The following is a 14,932-nucleotide window of genomic DNA, read 5'->3' as shown; positions in this document are numbered from 1 at the left end:
GAAACGTTCACAATGCTTAGGAAAGCTTAGTGATTTTATTTCATATTCTATTCTGAAATCCAGTATAGATTTGATGACGAAAGACTTTGTGCAACTAATCATACTGTGTTAACGTGAAAACTTTTGTTTTAATCTTCATGAGATACTGATATCTGAAAAGAAAATATGTTTTGCCAATGGTTAAAAGTATTTTGCTCTGCTGTATATACCGGTGACAACAAGGATATGCCACATTAATCCTTTTGACTGGTTTTTAGTGGAACTCACAATGACTTTTTGTTACTTCCCAGAAGAGAAGTACCTTTCACTTTTTAGATTGTTTTTATGCTCTGTATAGCTGTCACTCAAGCTACATACCTATACAGCTGTCTACTTATATTCCTTAACGCACTGTCACTTTGTCATCTATCTGACTGTACGTCCTGACTCAATCCAGCTGAATTCAGTGGGGAGAATCCTGGCAATTTACTGGGATTTAGGTTACCCTCAGAGGCTTAAAATGACAGCAACATTTTTCATTCCCTACTGAGCTTTTCCACTCTTTCTGCAGGTACCTGGCGATACGCTAAGGAAAGCGATAGGACTCTCGTTCAGTCAGTCTGCTTACAAATCAGAGGACAGATTCTGCAAAAGCTTGGTAAGGCTTTTTTCTATAAACGTCTGCTCAAGGTTTTCGCCTGTTTTTTTTTTCTTTTTGCAGTCAAGCTTTAAAATGGTACATTTGGCATATGTCAGAGTTTTAGCTTGTGTAGAACACCTGCCTGATGCCCGTAACACAGCCACAGAAGATGAGTTGTACACCTGTCTGTTTGGAGCAAGGACCTAGAGCCACGTAGCAAGCAAATGCATTTGAGGAATTACCATTTTATTACTAATCTTACCAGAAGTCGAGGAGCATTCTGAAATGTTGTTCCCTTTTTGTGTTGTGCTACTCCATGTTTGCTAACGCTTTTTCCCAAATTCGCTGTTCCCAGAGGCATGCGGTAGTTTATCACAGGTACATGACAGCAATTTCCTCTCTTAAGACAAGAAAATCCCTAGTTTTCAGCATGATGGGCTTCTGTATTCAAGGATTGGTACTTGAGGCCAACAGCCTTAATTTTATGCTTTTGACATGACCTTTCATCTTCCATGACGGTTGAGCTGAAGTATTTTATGAGCATAAAATGTATGTTTATGCATAGCCAAAAGCTAAAGGAAACTAATAAATCTACAGTGTCACCAAAGCAAAAAATGCCATGGTATGGTTTGATACTGTTTTGAGGGCTCCTGACTCAAGGAGCTGTAAAATAAACTATTGAAAGCCATCTGTAGCAGTAATCTGCTTAGTGACTCTTTTTCTGATTTATTTCAGGGATGTGGTATGAGGCAGCAGAGCTGATTTGGGCTTCAATTGTGGGATATTTCAAACTTCCTCAACCAGATAAAAAGGTACAATTTCCTTTTCACTCTGGATATCCTTGCCAATCTAATAATCATTCCAGATTAGCTTTTGTTTACTTCAGAAAAGTCTTTTAGCAATAACATTTCAATTACACACCTCAGACAAGGTTAACACGCAGGACGAATATTCCAGCCGAAGTCTATATTGCACATTGTTTCCGCATGCATACACAGACTTACAGACACCTTTTCTCCTGCAGGGGAATGAAAGTAATAGTTTTCATTAACCAGAATCACCTGAAGTGAACCACCACCTAGGATGTCACAGGTGCCTCTGACAAGGACAGGCTAATCTCAGAATGCAGCCATAGATTTTATTTATTTATTAGGACTAAGGCTAATTTTTTTTTCCTAGTAACCAAACACGTCTATTTGCTGGGCTGCGCTACACTATCTGTTGTGGGTGATGGATGTTCCCCGGCACTGCAGTATCTGAACACCTTGCAACAGCTACCATATCTGCCTTTAACACCTTTGTGAGGCTTGGCCGCACTAATCTTCCCGCTGTAGATGAAGCAACAGTCACACCATGTGTCCGTAGCTAAACAGGAATGTGAACCTAAGTCTTGCAAGTCCTAGGGTGATGCTTTAAGAAGTTTTGTAATTGTACCCCAGCATAAGATATACCACAAAACCAGACCTCGTCACCTCTCCTCTGCCATACCTTAAAGCTTGACCTCAAGTTCAGAACATTTCTATGGGAGCGAAGATGTGTAGTGACTTTTGCAGAAAGCATACAGATACTCCCTGGCATTCTTAACTGTTTAGCTGGGCAGACCCTTAGCTAGCACGTATAGATCAAATCTTCCAGAGAGAGAGACAATTAGCAAGTTCATAGATCTATATGTTACATGTTCTTGTCTTATTTTTTAATTGGTTCTGTAGAACCAATTACAAATTACCAAAAAACCCCTCCAATTATATCAACACCAAGAACTCTTGACTTTTGTCCAGCTCTGTTTATTTGGTTTTAAACAGTGCAATAAGCTAGGGAAGTGTGTTAAAAAATATGCTTGTTTTCTTAGGCTATGCGTGATGAGCATTTATTACTTCTATAATCTCCCTAGACATCTTCACTCTGGATTTTTCAGAAAGACTGGGATCACCTGGCCAGTTCTTAAACATAATTTTTGGCTTTCTGTGGTCTTTTCTGAAAAGCAACGGTGAAACAGATTGAGTCTTTTTTCAGGTATGATTAGCCAAGGGCTTAGTGCAACTTTTGGTGATATCACGAGACTTCGCGTTCATTGTCACAAACAGCACCTTGGGAAAATGCAGTGCTAAGGAAAACGCAATGCTGTTTAAGCTGAAACCTAGAGCTAGTGGTAATAGGGATAGCTGCCACTCATGGAAACTCATACGTGTCCACAAGGCTACGCTTTCTGCAAGTTGAAATTAATAAAACCCTACCAAGATGACATCTCTGAATTTCTTAGCAGTGCTTCTCTTTGGATCTTGTTTGTTTGGTTTGGTTTTTTTCTGGTGTGTTCTACACAGAACCTACATTATTGTGAGCAGTAAAATTCAAAATACAAGGGGAAAAACACTATGATAGTTTTCCATTTCTCTTTCAGGGAATTGCTACTTCCTTGGGTATTATGGCAGACATCTTTGCTTCCATGAATGAGAAGGATTATATACGTTTTAAAACCAATGCTGAGATTGACCTGGTAAGGCTTGGTTTGGTATTTGTGTGTGTAGACTCTTCAGATGGACTGTATGTTGTTGTCCCAAATTCACCCACACTTTGTTCTTCCTCCAGTTCCTCTCCTGTGCTGAGAGGGCTGAGGAAACTTCCATTGCTCCTGGTGAAAAAGTTCATTAGCACCTAGATGGAAGAATGCCTTGCTTCAGGAAAAAGAAAACATTAAGAGTATTTACAGAGTGTGTATGTCTGTCTCTGTGTAATATATAGAATATTTATAGGGTCTAAAAGTGACATATTGATGGTAAACCTGAGCAAAAAGGCCCCTGCAGAAAAGGCGTGGCTGTTGTTGTTTAAGATATGATGTCCTGCTCTATCGAGACTCAAAGGTCTCAGAGAGCTCAGGGAACCTACAGCAGACAAGAAACAAATCCCAAGCTGCCTTGCTTCAATCTAACAGGGTTGCTTACCAGGTAGACCCATCTCTTTGAAAAGAAAGCCTTTGAAATTAGGTTTTCCCTCTTGTTTTTTTTGTTTCACTAGAGCCTTCTCCAAGAGTTCAATCATCGCTTATTGTCAGCTGCTGAGGCCTGCAAACTAGCAGCAGCCTACAGCCAGTACACCCCGCTGTTTGTCCTCACAGCCGTGGTAAGTATTAGTCTTCATTCGGAAAGTGTTACTTGTATAAGAGAAGAGTCCAGGCTATTAGATTTGGCTCTAATCTGGCTTTCAAACACTGCATCATATAGGATATTGTGTCTGTGTTGTGGGTATGATGCTATATGTTGCTCTGAACTCCAATCAGAAGCTAAGCAGATGGGCGGAAAGCAGTATCTGTCCACGGTGTGAGGATGGGCTTTCAAGCCCATCTGGGAATGCTGCTTCTCCTATAACTACAGCTATATTTCAAAGGAAAAAGAGCAAGATTATTTCCTCCAGGAAACACAGCAGCAGGCAGTTAGAGCTGATGTTTGCTTCAAATTGTATAAGGGAAGGAAATGTATTTTTTCCTCCCTTTACTGATCTCTGACAGAGGTCCAGGTTTTTAATTCCTTCATTCCTCTTTCATCCTCTCCCAGAACATCCGTGGCGTGTGTTTGCTGTCCTATAGTCACTCCAAGGACTGTCCCCCGGAAAAGAGAAAGTTCTACTTGTCTGAAGCCAAGGAATCCTTTGAGATTGGCCTCCTCACCAAGAACGATAAGAGTCCCGTCACCAGCAAGCAGGAGCTCCATAGTTTTATTAAAGCGGCTTTCTGCCTCACAACCGTGCATCGATGGCTCTATGGGGAGAGTGAGAAACTCCGTGAGGTGAGTCAACTATGTAGAGAAGCCATGGGAAAACTGCATTCATACAGCACTTCATTTACAGAAGACGAAGAGAAAGGAATGCTTGCCAAAGAGATCATGTCTCTGATCACATCCGTGAAGAAGCACCTGCAAGTGGAAAGCTTCCCTAATTCTGATGCCAGGTCTTACGTTCCGGACAGTTATAAAGGCACAGTGGAAAAACCTATCCTGCAACGGGAAGTCAGCTTTGAGAAAATCCTTGCTATGCATTCTCAGCATCATCAGTCAGTGTGTGAAGTGTTTGAAAATACTTGCAGGATTCATAAAAACGCACCAGGAGAAACCCAGGTGGGAGCTTGTATCACAACCTTAAGAACAGAAACCAAAAACACAGGCACTGTGTGTACTACTGAAGAAATAGTGTACCAGAGGAAAGGCGCTGTGAAAATGCTGAATTCGCCAACAGCAGGAAGTAGCTCAGAGAGACTCAGTGGCCAAAGAAATAAATACGTCAGCTCTGATGTGATGAAAATTTCCTTCAACGAAGAGATTGAGCCATTAGAAATAGAAATAAATGATGAAAACGGTGTTTTCAGCGGATGGCAAAACAGGAGTCAAACCACTACTTCAGAGAGCTCTTGGTGCAAGCTGTCAAAATCAAGTTACTCTTCCAGCTGGGAGGAACTAAACCATAATAGCAGCAAAGAGTCTCCCAGGAAAGGGCAGCAGCAGGAAAAGGGCTCAGCGGAGGAGCAGTGTTGCATGACAGAATCTGATGAAAATGGTCAAGCTGCATACTTGCGCTCATTGCCTCCCAGAGCCTGGCCTCCATCTCCTCCGGAGCCTCTGCATAGCAGTTGGGCATCTCCTCAGCCTTCCTTAGAGGCAGGTACACCCCTAGCTGGGAGGCTGGTGGAGAAGGTGTCTCGTTGTGGAGAAGAACTGCAGGAGAGAAGACACTGTGGAAAGAGGTCTTCAGAAAAGAAAGCAGGGGAGGTGAACACTGCGGTTCCTTCCCTCTTCACCCCTTACTCTGTTCCTACCAGGCCGGAGGAGGAGGAGGAGGAGGAGTCCTCCTCCTGGGCAGAGCTGCCCTGCAGGACCAAGAACAGCGGTAGGGAGGGTGGTGGCACCCACGCGTCCTGCCCCCACAGCCACTTTGTGTGGGTCCACCCAGAAGGAGAAACTGCAGATAGCACAGAGGATCCCTCGTTTGAGGCACGTCCCCCCACAAATGGGGCTGCTTCTCTACTATCAACGAGCATCGAGCCGAAAACGGCCAGCGACTCCTCTGTGCGTGACTCGCTGAGGAAGTCTGCCACGGTGGGAAACGGATCTCTCAAAGTGCCTGAAGTTGACGCCCAAGCAGAAACAATAGATGACACTGAATTTGATTTCATCAGTATCGGAGACATAGTAAACAATTATCCTACGTCGTCTGTTCCAGAGCATCAGTCAACTCCCAGCGCAGCAACAGCTTTGCCCTCGGGGGGAAAGTTATCCGTAACTGACCACTTTGACTGTGCCACTACTGAAGAAGACGAAGAAAAGTCTCAAGACATGGTGAGCAGCAAGAGACCATCCAGTTCATCTCTGAGTTCATGGTACAAATCGGCACAGATGCCCAAGAGTTCCCCTGCAGGTCCATTTCTGAACCCAAAGGGAAGTGGTTCTATCTTCATGCCTGGGAGAATGAAGGAAGAAATCCTTGACGCTCGATTTCTGAGGGACGACGATTACATGCAGCTTCTGGCGGGGGTAGAACATAATTGGCTTGTCCAGAGACTGGTGCCTACTGGAATTTTTAAGTCTAAACAGCTTCGTAAAGCATACTGTAAGTTTCCACACACTAATGGGCATTTTCACGCAGCAACAGGTACTCCCACAGAGAACAGTCTTGACTCAGGCTTTTTAACAGAACATTTTAGTCATCATTTATTAGGACTTAATTTTTTGTTGTTTTATGAGGTTTTGTATAACCATTTCAGCAATGGAAGAACAGTCCCTTGAACCATTTTCTCCTATTCCTTCTTACCCATTTGCACGTCGTCACAGCTTCACGGAAATGGGCTCCATCTCCATGCCCACTCAATCCCTCCTGCTTCAATCCCTTCGTGCAAGAGGTAACTTAGGCTGCTTGAACGCCCTGTGACAGTTCCTCAAGCCCTTTCTACCCCATTACTTGACTCTCTGGTTTTGTCGCCCATTTAGATTCCACGTTTCATCCCTGCAAACTGTGTATTTAAGATAATGATTATTAAGTTAATCATAAATAACAGCTATACCTTAATAGGCAGCCACTTGATCAACATACTAAGAAATACAGAAGCTAGGAGCAACACCACTATAGGCTGCCTCACTGAGCTCATTAAGTAAAACCCACTTAGGGCTCATCCCATCTTGCACGTCTCAAGCCTGTTTCGCAATTTTTTGTCCTTAATGTAAAATATCCAACTCTGCACCTAGATACCTCTTAGCATATATTTTATAGCCCCGTACTTTGCTTTCAGAGGAGCCTGGATATCTTCTCTCCTGGGTGCTGGTTATTTCATCCCTCAGCACAGGCTTAGAGCAGTCCTGTGGAATTGTCCATTCTACTCATGGTGTTGTCTTTTTGTAGCGGCTCTTCTTTTAAAATACTCAAAGAAATCAGGCCTCTGGACAGGCCAAGAAACGGCTGTATTCATTGGGGACTACCTGAACGTGGCAAAGGAAGGCAAACAGAGAAGTGCATTTTGGATACACTTCCTGCACCAGGAAGAAAGCCTGGGAAGGTATTGACCAAACCAATTTCTGAAACAAAATGTTTATCAGTGCTACTTCTGTGTAAATACGAATGAAAACTGTCTGGTAAGATTAGTCTTACACCTATGATTCAGCTTGTGCAGTGCCTTGTTAGACAGTAGCTTTTATCAAGTTATTTTCAGAAGACAGTACAAGTTTTTACTTAGGCAACTACAGAAATCATAGTCACAGTGGGAGAAGATTGTTTCTTTAGTGTGTTTCAACCTAGTTTACATTTAGTTAGATTTTGACTGATTTTCTGTAGCAGGAATGTTTTATGGCTTTCCCAAATCTCTTGGGCATTTTGGCAATCTTTCCCATCACTCCATGTAACTCTCTACTTTTTAATTTCTGGGAAGACAAAAAGCTACTTCACTGTTGTCTTCTAACAGCCATGTTAGTGTTCATTTGCTCATGACAGCTCTTAAGGCCTGTCTTCACCTTTGCCTGTGCTGGGATAATCTCATGGGAGCTTCAATGTCCTTTTTATTTGACCCCTAGCTTTGCATTAGAGAATTTTATATATATATATATATATGTATGTATGTATGTATGTATATCACAATACCTATAGGCAGAAAGGTGCTTCAGTTGCTTTAATTTTAGCAGCAGGTCCATGCAATGGATGCATCTGCTCTGAAAGCATTAAAGGATTAAAATCACCTATTTGATTCATAAAGGCCTCCGCAGAGGGAGAGCTCTGCTAACTGCTAATTGCAGATTTTCGATTGTTATTAGAAGTAGCTTATGAATTATTATGGGTTAATAACAGTATTTTAAGTACCTCTGAGTCGGGTCTCCCTTCAGAGTCAAGAAGAGTTGACTTCAAACATTCCGGTGTCATGAAACCCCCATCCTAGGATTTGAGTGATCAGTACAGCATTTTATGCCTGTAAGAGCTATAAAAGAAAAAAAGCACAACTTTAATCACTGCCATTTTAAATGGATCACCAACAGCTGGCTTTGCTTCTGAACAGCCAAGCTCTGCTTTGTAGTGATGTTTCTGTATCACAAGTAGGGCTTCCCAAGTGCAGTCTGCTGCAAATCTGGCTACGCCAAACACTTCTCTTTTTGTTTAGGTATGTTGGGAAAGAATATAAAGAAGAAAAAGGACTACTTCATCATTTCAGTGACGTGGAGCGGCAAATGACTGCCCAGTACTACGTGACGGAATTCAACAAAAGGCTGTATGAGCAAAAGGTCCCTACCCAAATCTTTTATATCCCATCTGCAGTACTCCTGGTAAGAACTGTCTTCTAAGCAGTACAAAGGAATTGATGGGAAGAGTGTCTTAAGTCAATTCTGGTTTTAAAATACTAGCCGTTAAGCCAGCTCTAGATGACACGCTGTCATTCATGTGATCTTACCTGGTAGCTGCATTTGCTCATTTCAGGACGGAAGACACCTACCTGCAGAGCTACAAGTTCCTGGGTGAACTGGCAGAAAAGATGCCATGTCCTGTTAGAAGTCAGAAACTCGCTTGTAAATGAAAGCCAGGAGTTACCCAGCCTTTTATATCATCTAACAGTGTATGAACATCTATTTTCAGGGGTAGTTATGGAACCTGAACAGCAAAGGGACCCATTTTGAGCACCACAAAAATGTCCAAACCTCCCAAGAACCCAGCCGGTGAGGTTCTTACAGACAGGTTGATTTGCTGCAGGACAACTTTGAGGCCTTTTCTGCATGATGCTGAATTTCAGGAACACAGGACTGGAAAGGACCTCCTTGTGACTCATCAGGTCCAGTGCCGTGATATCACAGGCAACAACACTGCATAATCCCTTTTTATGCTCATTAAGCCCTATCTTAAAAGCAGCTGTGTTGTGTTCTGTGTTTTAACCTTCATTGCTTCCAATAAGAAATTGTTCTTGAGCTGCTCTCTTGATGTCTGGAAAATCTCTGCTATTTTCTAACCTAAAATTAGTCAATTTATATTTACGGTCTTTCTTGCAACTTTTTTGAGGCCTAGATTTAAGGAAGGAGCAGCAATAACATCCCCTCATAGCCTCTTCTCTAGGCTAGGGAAGCCAAGCTCATTTTAGGGTCACCTCAAGATACAGGTCTTTCTTCCCCTGTTCATCTGTGAAGCCCTGAGCCTGTTCTACTTTGAATTCGCAATTCTTAAATATTGATGATCAGAACTGTACAGTGTTCCCCTGAGACCCCGCCACACCTTTTGCAGAAGCAATAGGAATCCTTACCCTTAGTGAGACCTGCATTTTTCATGGCCATATCACACTGGCAGCTCAGTCATCCTTCAAATGGCTATCACAAAAAGCTCTTTTCCTCACTAACAGCCCCTTAGCATAGAATAGGACACCTTTAAACTACGGACACCTTTAAACCACAGTTCAATTAACTTGTTGACACAACCCCACCACTGATCCAATGCCCTACAGCCTGCTCCTTTTCTGCTTGTCCTTGATGGTGCAACCAGTATCTCTCCACCTATGTGGGCCACAGTCATGAGAAGGAAATGCCACTTGCCTTCCCTGCGGCTGAGGGTACGTGGACGCGTGAAGAAAGGCTGGTGGAATTGGGAGGGCCATGAGCTTCAGCGAGGCCACGGATCCATCGGCCGCCTCTCACTGAGGAGCATTTCTGTCCCTCCATCCCAGTGGTCCAGCCTCAGAGATGGGCTGCTGAGAGCCACAAGAACCAAGTGGCTGAGAGCTGGCTGGGATGTGGAGTTATCTGGGAGAGCCTGGGAGGAAGAGGCAGCAAAGTCATGAGAATTACTCTCTCTCGAGCGGCTTGAAAAAACAAGGAGCTTGAAGCTAAAAGTTGCAAGAAAAAGCACTTTGGGGTTAGTCTCTTGAAACAACAAAAACCAGCTGCTAAAATACCCAGCACTCAACCAAAGCAACAACCACTTTTGATCGTGGGAGATGCTTGTTTGCCCACTCAGTTCTGAACACGTGGAGTTTGAGGAGGCTGCGTTAGACGTGCTCTCAAGTCTTAACGCATGGATCATACTGGCCTTATGTGTTTCAGGTAACTGTAGCCAGGACAGCTCTTGCTTCCGTCCTCTGTCTTCTGCACGGTGGTTGTGAGGACAGCACGCAAAGCCACGAGACAAATGGCCCTGCTGTGCCAGCACCCAGCCTGATCGTTAGGGGCAGGAGCTGCATCTGGGTGACCTGGCACAGAGGTTAAAGCTGACATCCAGCCCCCAGCGGGAAAGTAAAGGATCTTTTCTTTATTCGTATGCTTAACTTTCCCTTTGGCTTGTGTTTCAAATATGGAGAGCTGCCCTCCACAGTACAGCGCTGGACTCACTGTTTCGTTATGAGTAGGTATACGATAGCACGCTATGCGTATCACTGTTTCTGTTAGCCATTCTGGCACTAGGTCTGGCTGTATGCCACTCGCTAATAAGGCTTAATGAGAGTCTGGCATCAGTACTTACAAGTCTCTGAACATAGAAATGACTGAAAAAAACCTCAAACCCCTCCCACTGGTTATTTACACACTGAAGAAGGACCAGGTGCAGGTTTACCCAAATCTTGTCAGCTTTCTAGCTTATTCTTTAGACATAGTCTCCTGAAAGAAATTTCCTAGTTGCTGGACAAACTAGGTATTTCTAGAATTTGTTGCTCACAGAGTTTGCCCTGTCAGGCTGACTTTGTGTTGGATCTTGTACCACCCTTTGTTCTAGTTAAGTGTGAGCTCCTCATCTAAACAACCTGTGTTTTGAATCAGCAGTGGGTTAACATGAAGACTCTTTCCATCCATCTTATGATGGAAGGTTCTAGGAGGAAAAAACAAGACTTCAGTTAGAGGAGCTTTAGCATCCTTGTTTTCACATCTCTGCTTGCATGACAGTCATTAACCTCTCTCTCTTTTCAGATACTGGAAGACAGAACTATAAAAGGATGTGTGAGCGTGGAGCCCTACATCCTTGGGGAGTTTGTGAAGCTGTCCAATAACACGAAGGTAGTAAAGAATGAGTACAAAGCCACAGAGTACGGTCTGGCCTACGGCCATTTCTCCTATGAGTTCTCCAATGGAACAGACGTCGTTGTTGATCTGCAAGGTTTGTATTACAGTGAACTTCATTTCTCGCGTGTCCTCTCGTGTTGCAGCATATGCTATATAAAGGACGTACTGTCTCTAAGCGACGTAAAGTGAGGGAGGTATGTGCAGGTATGGTTTTGCCTTGAGCAGCGCTCTTGTTCTCCACTGCATCGCAGCGAGAGCACGTGAGCCGCGTGCTCCCAAGTGTGCCACAGGTTCGTGCCATGGCGTGGTCTGCATCCGGTTAGACTAAAGCCAGTCTGCAAGGATGTGTCTTGTGGAACCATCTACAGGAGAACCACTAAGAGGCAGTGGGTTTTGTCATGCTTCTTCCTTCCTAAAATTGGCAAGCCTAAAAACAGGTCCCCTGTTCAGCTAATGGAGAACTGAGCTCTTTGGTTAAGAGCCAAGGATAAAACCTTTCAGACTCAACCTTTAGCGCACAGGTATCTTTGGGATATTAATTTCATTAAATATTCGTTATGTACCTCTTCTGTCAGCAAAAGCAGAACCCTCGGTGCAAACTGGGAATCACCAAAGTGACGTTAACAGAGCGTGGGCTGTGCCAAGCAGACAGTCCTGGGTACGATAATACAAAGGCTGTGATGTTCGATACCGAGATGCATCCTTTCTTCCACAGGTTGGGTGACAGGTAACGGGAAAGGCCTCATCTACCTCACGGACCCCCAGATTCATTCTCTTAGTAGCAAAGATGTTTCACGCTCCAACTTCGGGAAGAAAGGAATTTATTACTTCTTTAATAATCAACACGTGGAGTGCAATGAAATCTGTCGGTGCCTTTCTTTAACAAGACCCTCAGTAGAACTGCCAATGTAGACTCGCACAAGACAGTCACACAAAGAATGGCCCATAGGCTGGACAGTATTTTATCCTACACACCTTTACGAGCATATTGTATCTTAACATGTCTTTGTGAGAACAGAGCCACTGAGACGATACCCATGTGAGTCGGGTCGGTCATTACCCGCGGGAGTTTGGCAAGTTCTGGTCTTTGCATCCAGGCTGCTAATACCGTGTTACCATCCCGTGTACCATCTGAACCTCATGTTGTTATAGCCGTCTGTAAGAATTAACAGAAGAACATAAGAAGAGTAAGAAAACAGCCTCCCAAATTCACCTAGAGGTGTACTACAAGGCTGTATAAACTTCTAATCCATTCAGACCCAGTAAGGGCAATAGGCACCATCTGCTCTTTGGAAATGGAATATGAGACGGAGTGAGACAGAAGCAGAGAGTTGTATTTCAACCATCTGTAAAATTTTCAAAAACTTGCATAAAAGCTTCAGGGAACACATGGTAATGTTTTGGTGTGCTTCAAAAATAACAAAGTTTCTTTCAGAGCTGTGTACGTATATGTGCATATGTGACCACACAACATCTAAACAGGTGGAAATACGGTTTTAGCTGTAACAGCCAAGAAAACTCTGCTGCTCTGCAAGGAAAAAATAGTGTTCTTGAACCAAGAGATGCTTTACGTGAATAATTTAGGACTGCTACATTTAAGAAACTCTCCGAAGACTTTCCCGGGAGAAGAACAGTTCTCACTTAAGGGGAGCACATCGCTTCTGCCTGTAATGAACCTGTGAGCAGCACCGGTTTGGTGACCAATTCTATAACTAATTCCCACAAATAATCTCACTGGACATGAGCGTAGCCGCTTGTACGAAGGAGCAGTCCTGGGGGGAGTCGAGCATCTAATAAGCACAGAGTAAGCAGCCTCAGTGCCAGTTTTGGTTCCAGCTAGGCAGGCAAAGCACCCCCTCCCTTTGAGCCTCTGCCATCCAGCCTCACAGAGCTGCGAGGTGGAAGGTGTTGAGGAAGGAGCCGTGCCTTTCCCAGCCGAGTCCCCGACGGAAGCAGACAGAAGGAGACTTGCCATTTGCTGCCAGTAGCAAGGACGATGCGTCGTGCCTCGGTGCTGGTGGAGGCACAGCCTGCAGAGCTTCCAACCGGCTGCTTTTCTGGCACATCCCAGAAAATATGTTTCAGAAAGTACAACAGCTGTCGAATAATATTTAAGTGATATATTAGCACACTGACCCTACCAACAGCCCACACCGAGACCCTGATACCCCCACTCCACTCCCCTTGTACAGCCAAAGACTAAATTTGTACCTACACGATGGGGGGTTTTCTTGACAACTCTGCCTGTGCTGGGAACACGCTTTACTATTGCACGTGCAACCAGCTGCAACTTAGTCCTTTAACTCCAACATTTTAGCGGTATTTTTGTTATTGTTTGCGGTTGTATCGAGCGTACTTGGAGAGCCCCTGATTTTTAACACCGGGACTGAACAGCCCGTGGCATGTATGCTGGCCACATGCTTCAGTAGTGCCTGCCTGGGTTAGAGGCAGCTGCAGCCTTCTACTTTTTATGAAACAATCTTTTGTGGGGGCTTTTTTGTTGTTTTGTTGGGGTTTTTTTTAAACTAAAGCTTGCAATTCATTCATGTGACCTCCTTCGACACCTACGGCAATTCACGTACCGATAACCACTCACCTACCTCCAAGACAGAGTTACTCTGTCACAGTAAATTTCAGAAGCACACAGAGGAAAGCAATGCCCTCCCAACTTTGTGAATTCTAGCTCAACAGCTGAAATCTTATTTTTTTTCCCGCACAGGCTGGTTAGCTGAAAAGAGTCAAACCTGCTGGCATAGTCAGATAACGTATACATACGCTGTAGAGAAAACAGCCATAAAAAAGAGGGGATGGGAGCTCCTCACACAAAATGCTGCACCCCTTCAATGCTGAATTAAGCCAACTGGAGTGTCTGGTTGAAATAAAATATTGGCGATATTGCCCAAATTCAGACTATGATGAAAGAAGCAATTTCAAATCAAATAAGCTGACTAATGGATTTTGTCCTAAAAAATTCAACTGTCCATTTTATATCTGCTGCGGACAGGCTTTTAATGAGCTACCCGGCTAGGATGAGTGGGCTTCAGCCTTCATTTCCGATGGGTGATTAACCTGCATGGGCTTACAGGAGGATGCTTGTTTCAGCCTCTGTCGGGGCTGCATTGCAGATTTTGATTAAAAGCGGAGGGCATATCTTCGCAGCTACAGGTTGCAGCTGATTTTCGATTCCACAGAAGAAGGAAAGTGATCTTATATTCTTCCAGCACGTCTTTCCTGGTGTTACTAGCCTAATGGGCAGGCAGAAATGCTACTTCTGGGGAAATTCAAGCAACAGTTACACATATTCCCCTTAACAGTGCCACATACGACTGGAATAACACACGGGACTGGAGCTAACATTTGTTGCTGCCTCTCCAGCCAAAAGAAACTATCATGAGACCGAGATTTTCCTCTTCCAAGACCATGCCAGCACCTGCAGAATACGTGTGTGTGCACGCATATGCATGTGCACTCCCATGTGTGTTACGGGGTTTTTAACTTGAAAAATGGTAGGTAGCTTTCCCGCTCCGTCAGCAGCGAAAAGCTGCCTTCATTTCAAATTCTCCTCTTCTCCTCCACAGCCCTGACGTCCCACTGCCCCCGAGCTCAAAGGCTGGGATCGTTTCTTTGGGGAGATTTTCCTGATGAGAAAGGGAACACAGCATCAAACTTCCACAAAAAGATGGGTCCCCGACAGAGAGTTAGCTTTAACAAAACCATCCGCTTTTGTTTCTGCAGCCAGCAGAGATTTTTAGGCTTTTGTTCCCGCTTTTTAGCACTGCTATTGTTTTCTAGGTGATGTTTGTGCCGAGTTGTTTGGAAAGATACC

General features: G+C 44.0%; 1 protein-coding gene across 2 annotated transcripts in view; it reads left to right on the top strand.

Annotated features, from left to right (window-relative positions):
• Window positions 1-13,990, top strand: part of ALPK1 (alpha kinase 1) — a 32,963-nt gene extending 18,973 nt beyond the window's left edge. For both annotated transcript variants that reach the window (XM_075501245.1, XM_075501244.1), the window contains 9 exons: window positions 551-637; window positions 1,355-1,431; window positions 3,018-3,113; window positions 3,632-3,736; window positions 4,168-6,211; window positions 6,998-7,151; window positions 8,241-8,403; window positions 11,014-11,200; window positions 11,822-13,990. In XM_075501245.1, the coding sequence (XP_075357360.1) occupies window positions 551-637; window positions 1,355-1,431; window positions 3,018-3,113; window positions 3,632-3,736; window positions 4,168-6,211; window positions 6,998-7,151; window positions 8,241-8,403; window positions 11,014-11,200; window positions 11,822-12,018 (3,110 nt within the window). In that variant the 3' untranslated portion in view covers window positions 12,019-13,990. The remainder of the gene's footprint in view (window positions 1-550; window positions 638-1,354; window positions 1,432-3,017; window positions 3,114-3,631; window positions 3,737-4,167; window positions 6,212-6,997; window positions 7,152-8,240; window positions 8,404-11,013; window positions 11,201-11,821) is intronic.
• The last annotated feature ends 942 nt before the right edge of the window (window positions 13,991-14,932 follow it).

Source organism: Mycteria americana, chromosome 4, assembly GCF_035582795.1.
Source record: "Mycteria americana isolate JAX WOST 10 ecotype Jacksonville Zoo and Gardens chromosome 4, USCA_MyAme_1.0, whole genome shotgun sequence".
NCBI classification, from domain to species: Eukaryota; Metazoa; Chordata; class Aves; order Ciconiiformes; family Ciconiidae; genus Mycteria; species Mycteria americana.
Note: the sequence above shows the minus strand (reverse complement) of the source record. Positions and strands in the feature narration are given on the sequence as shown.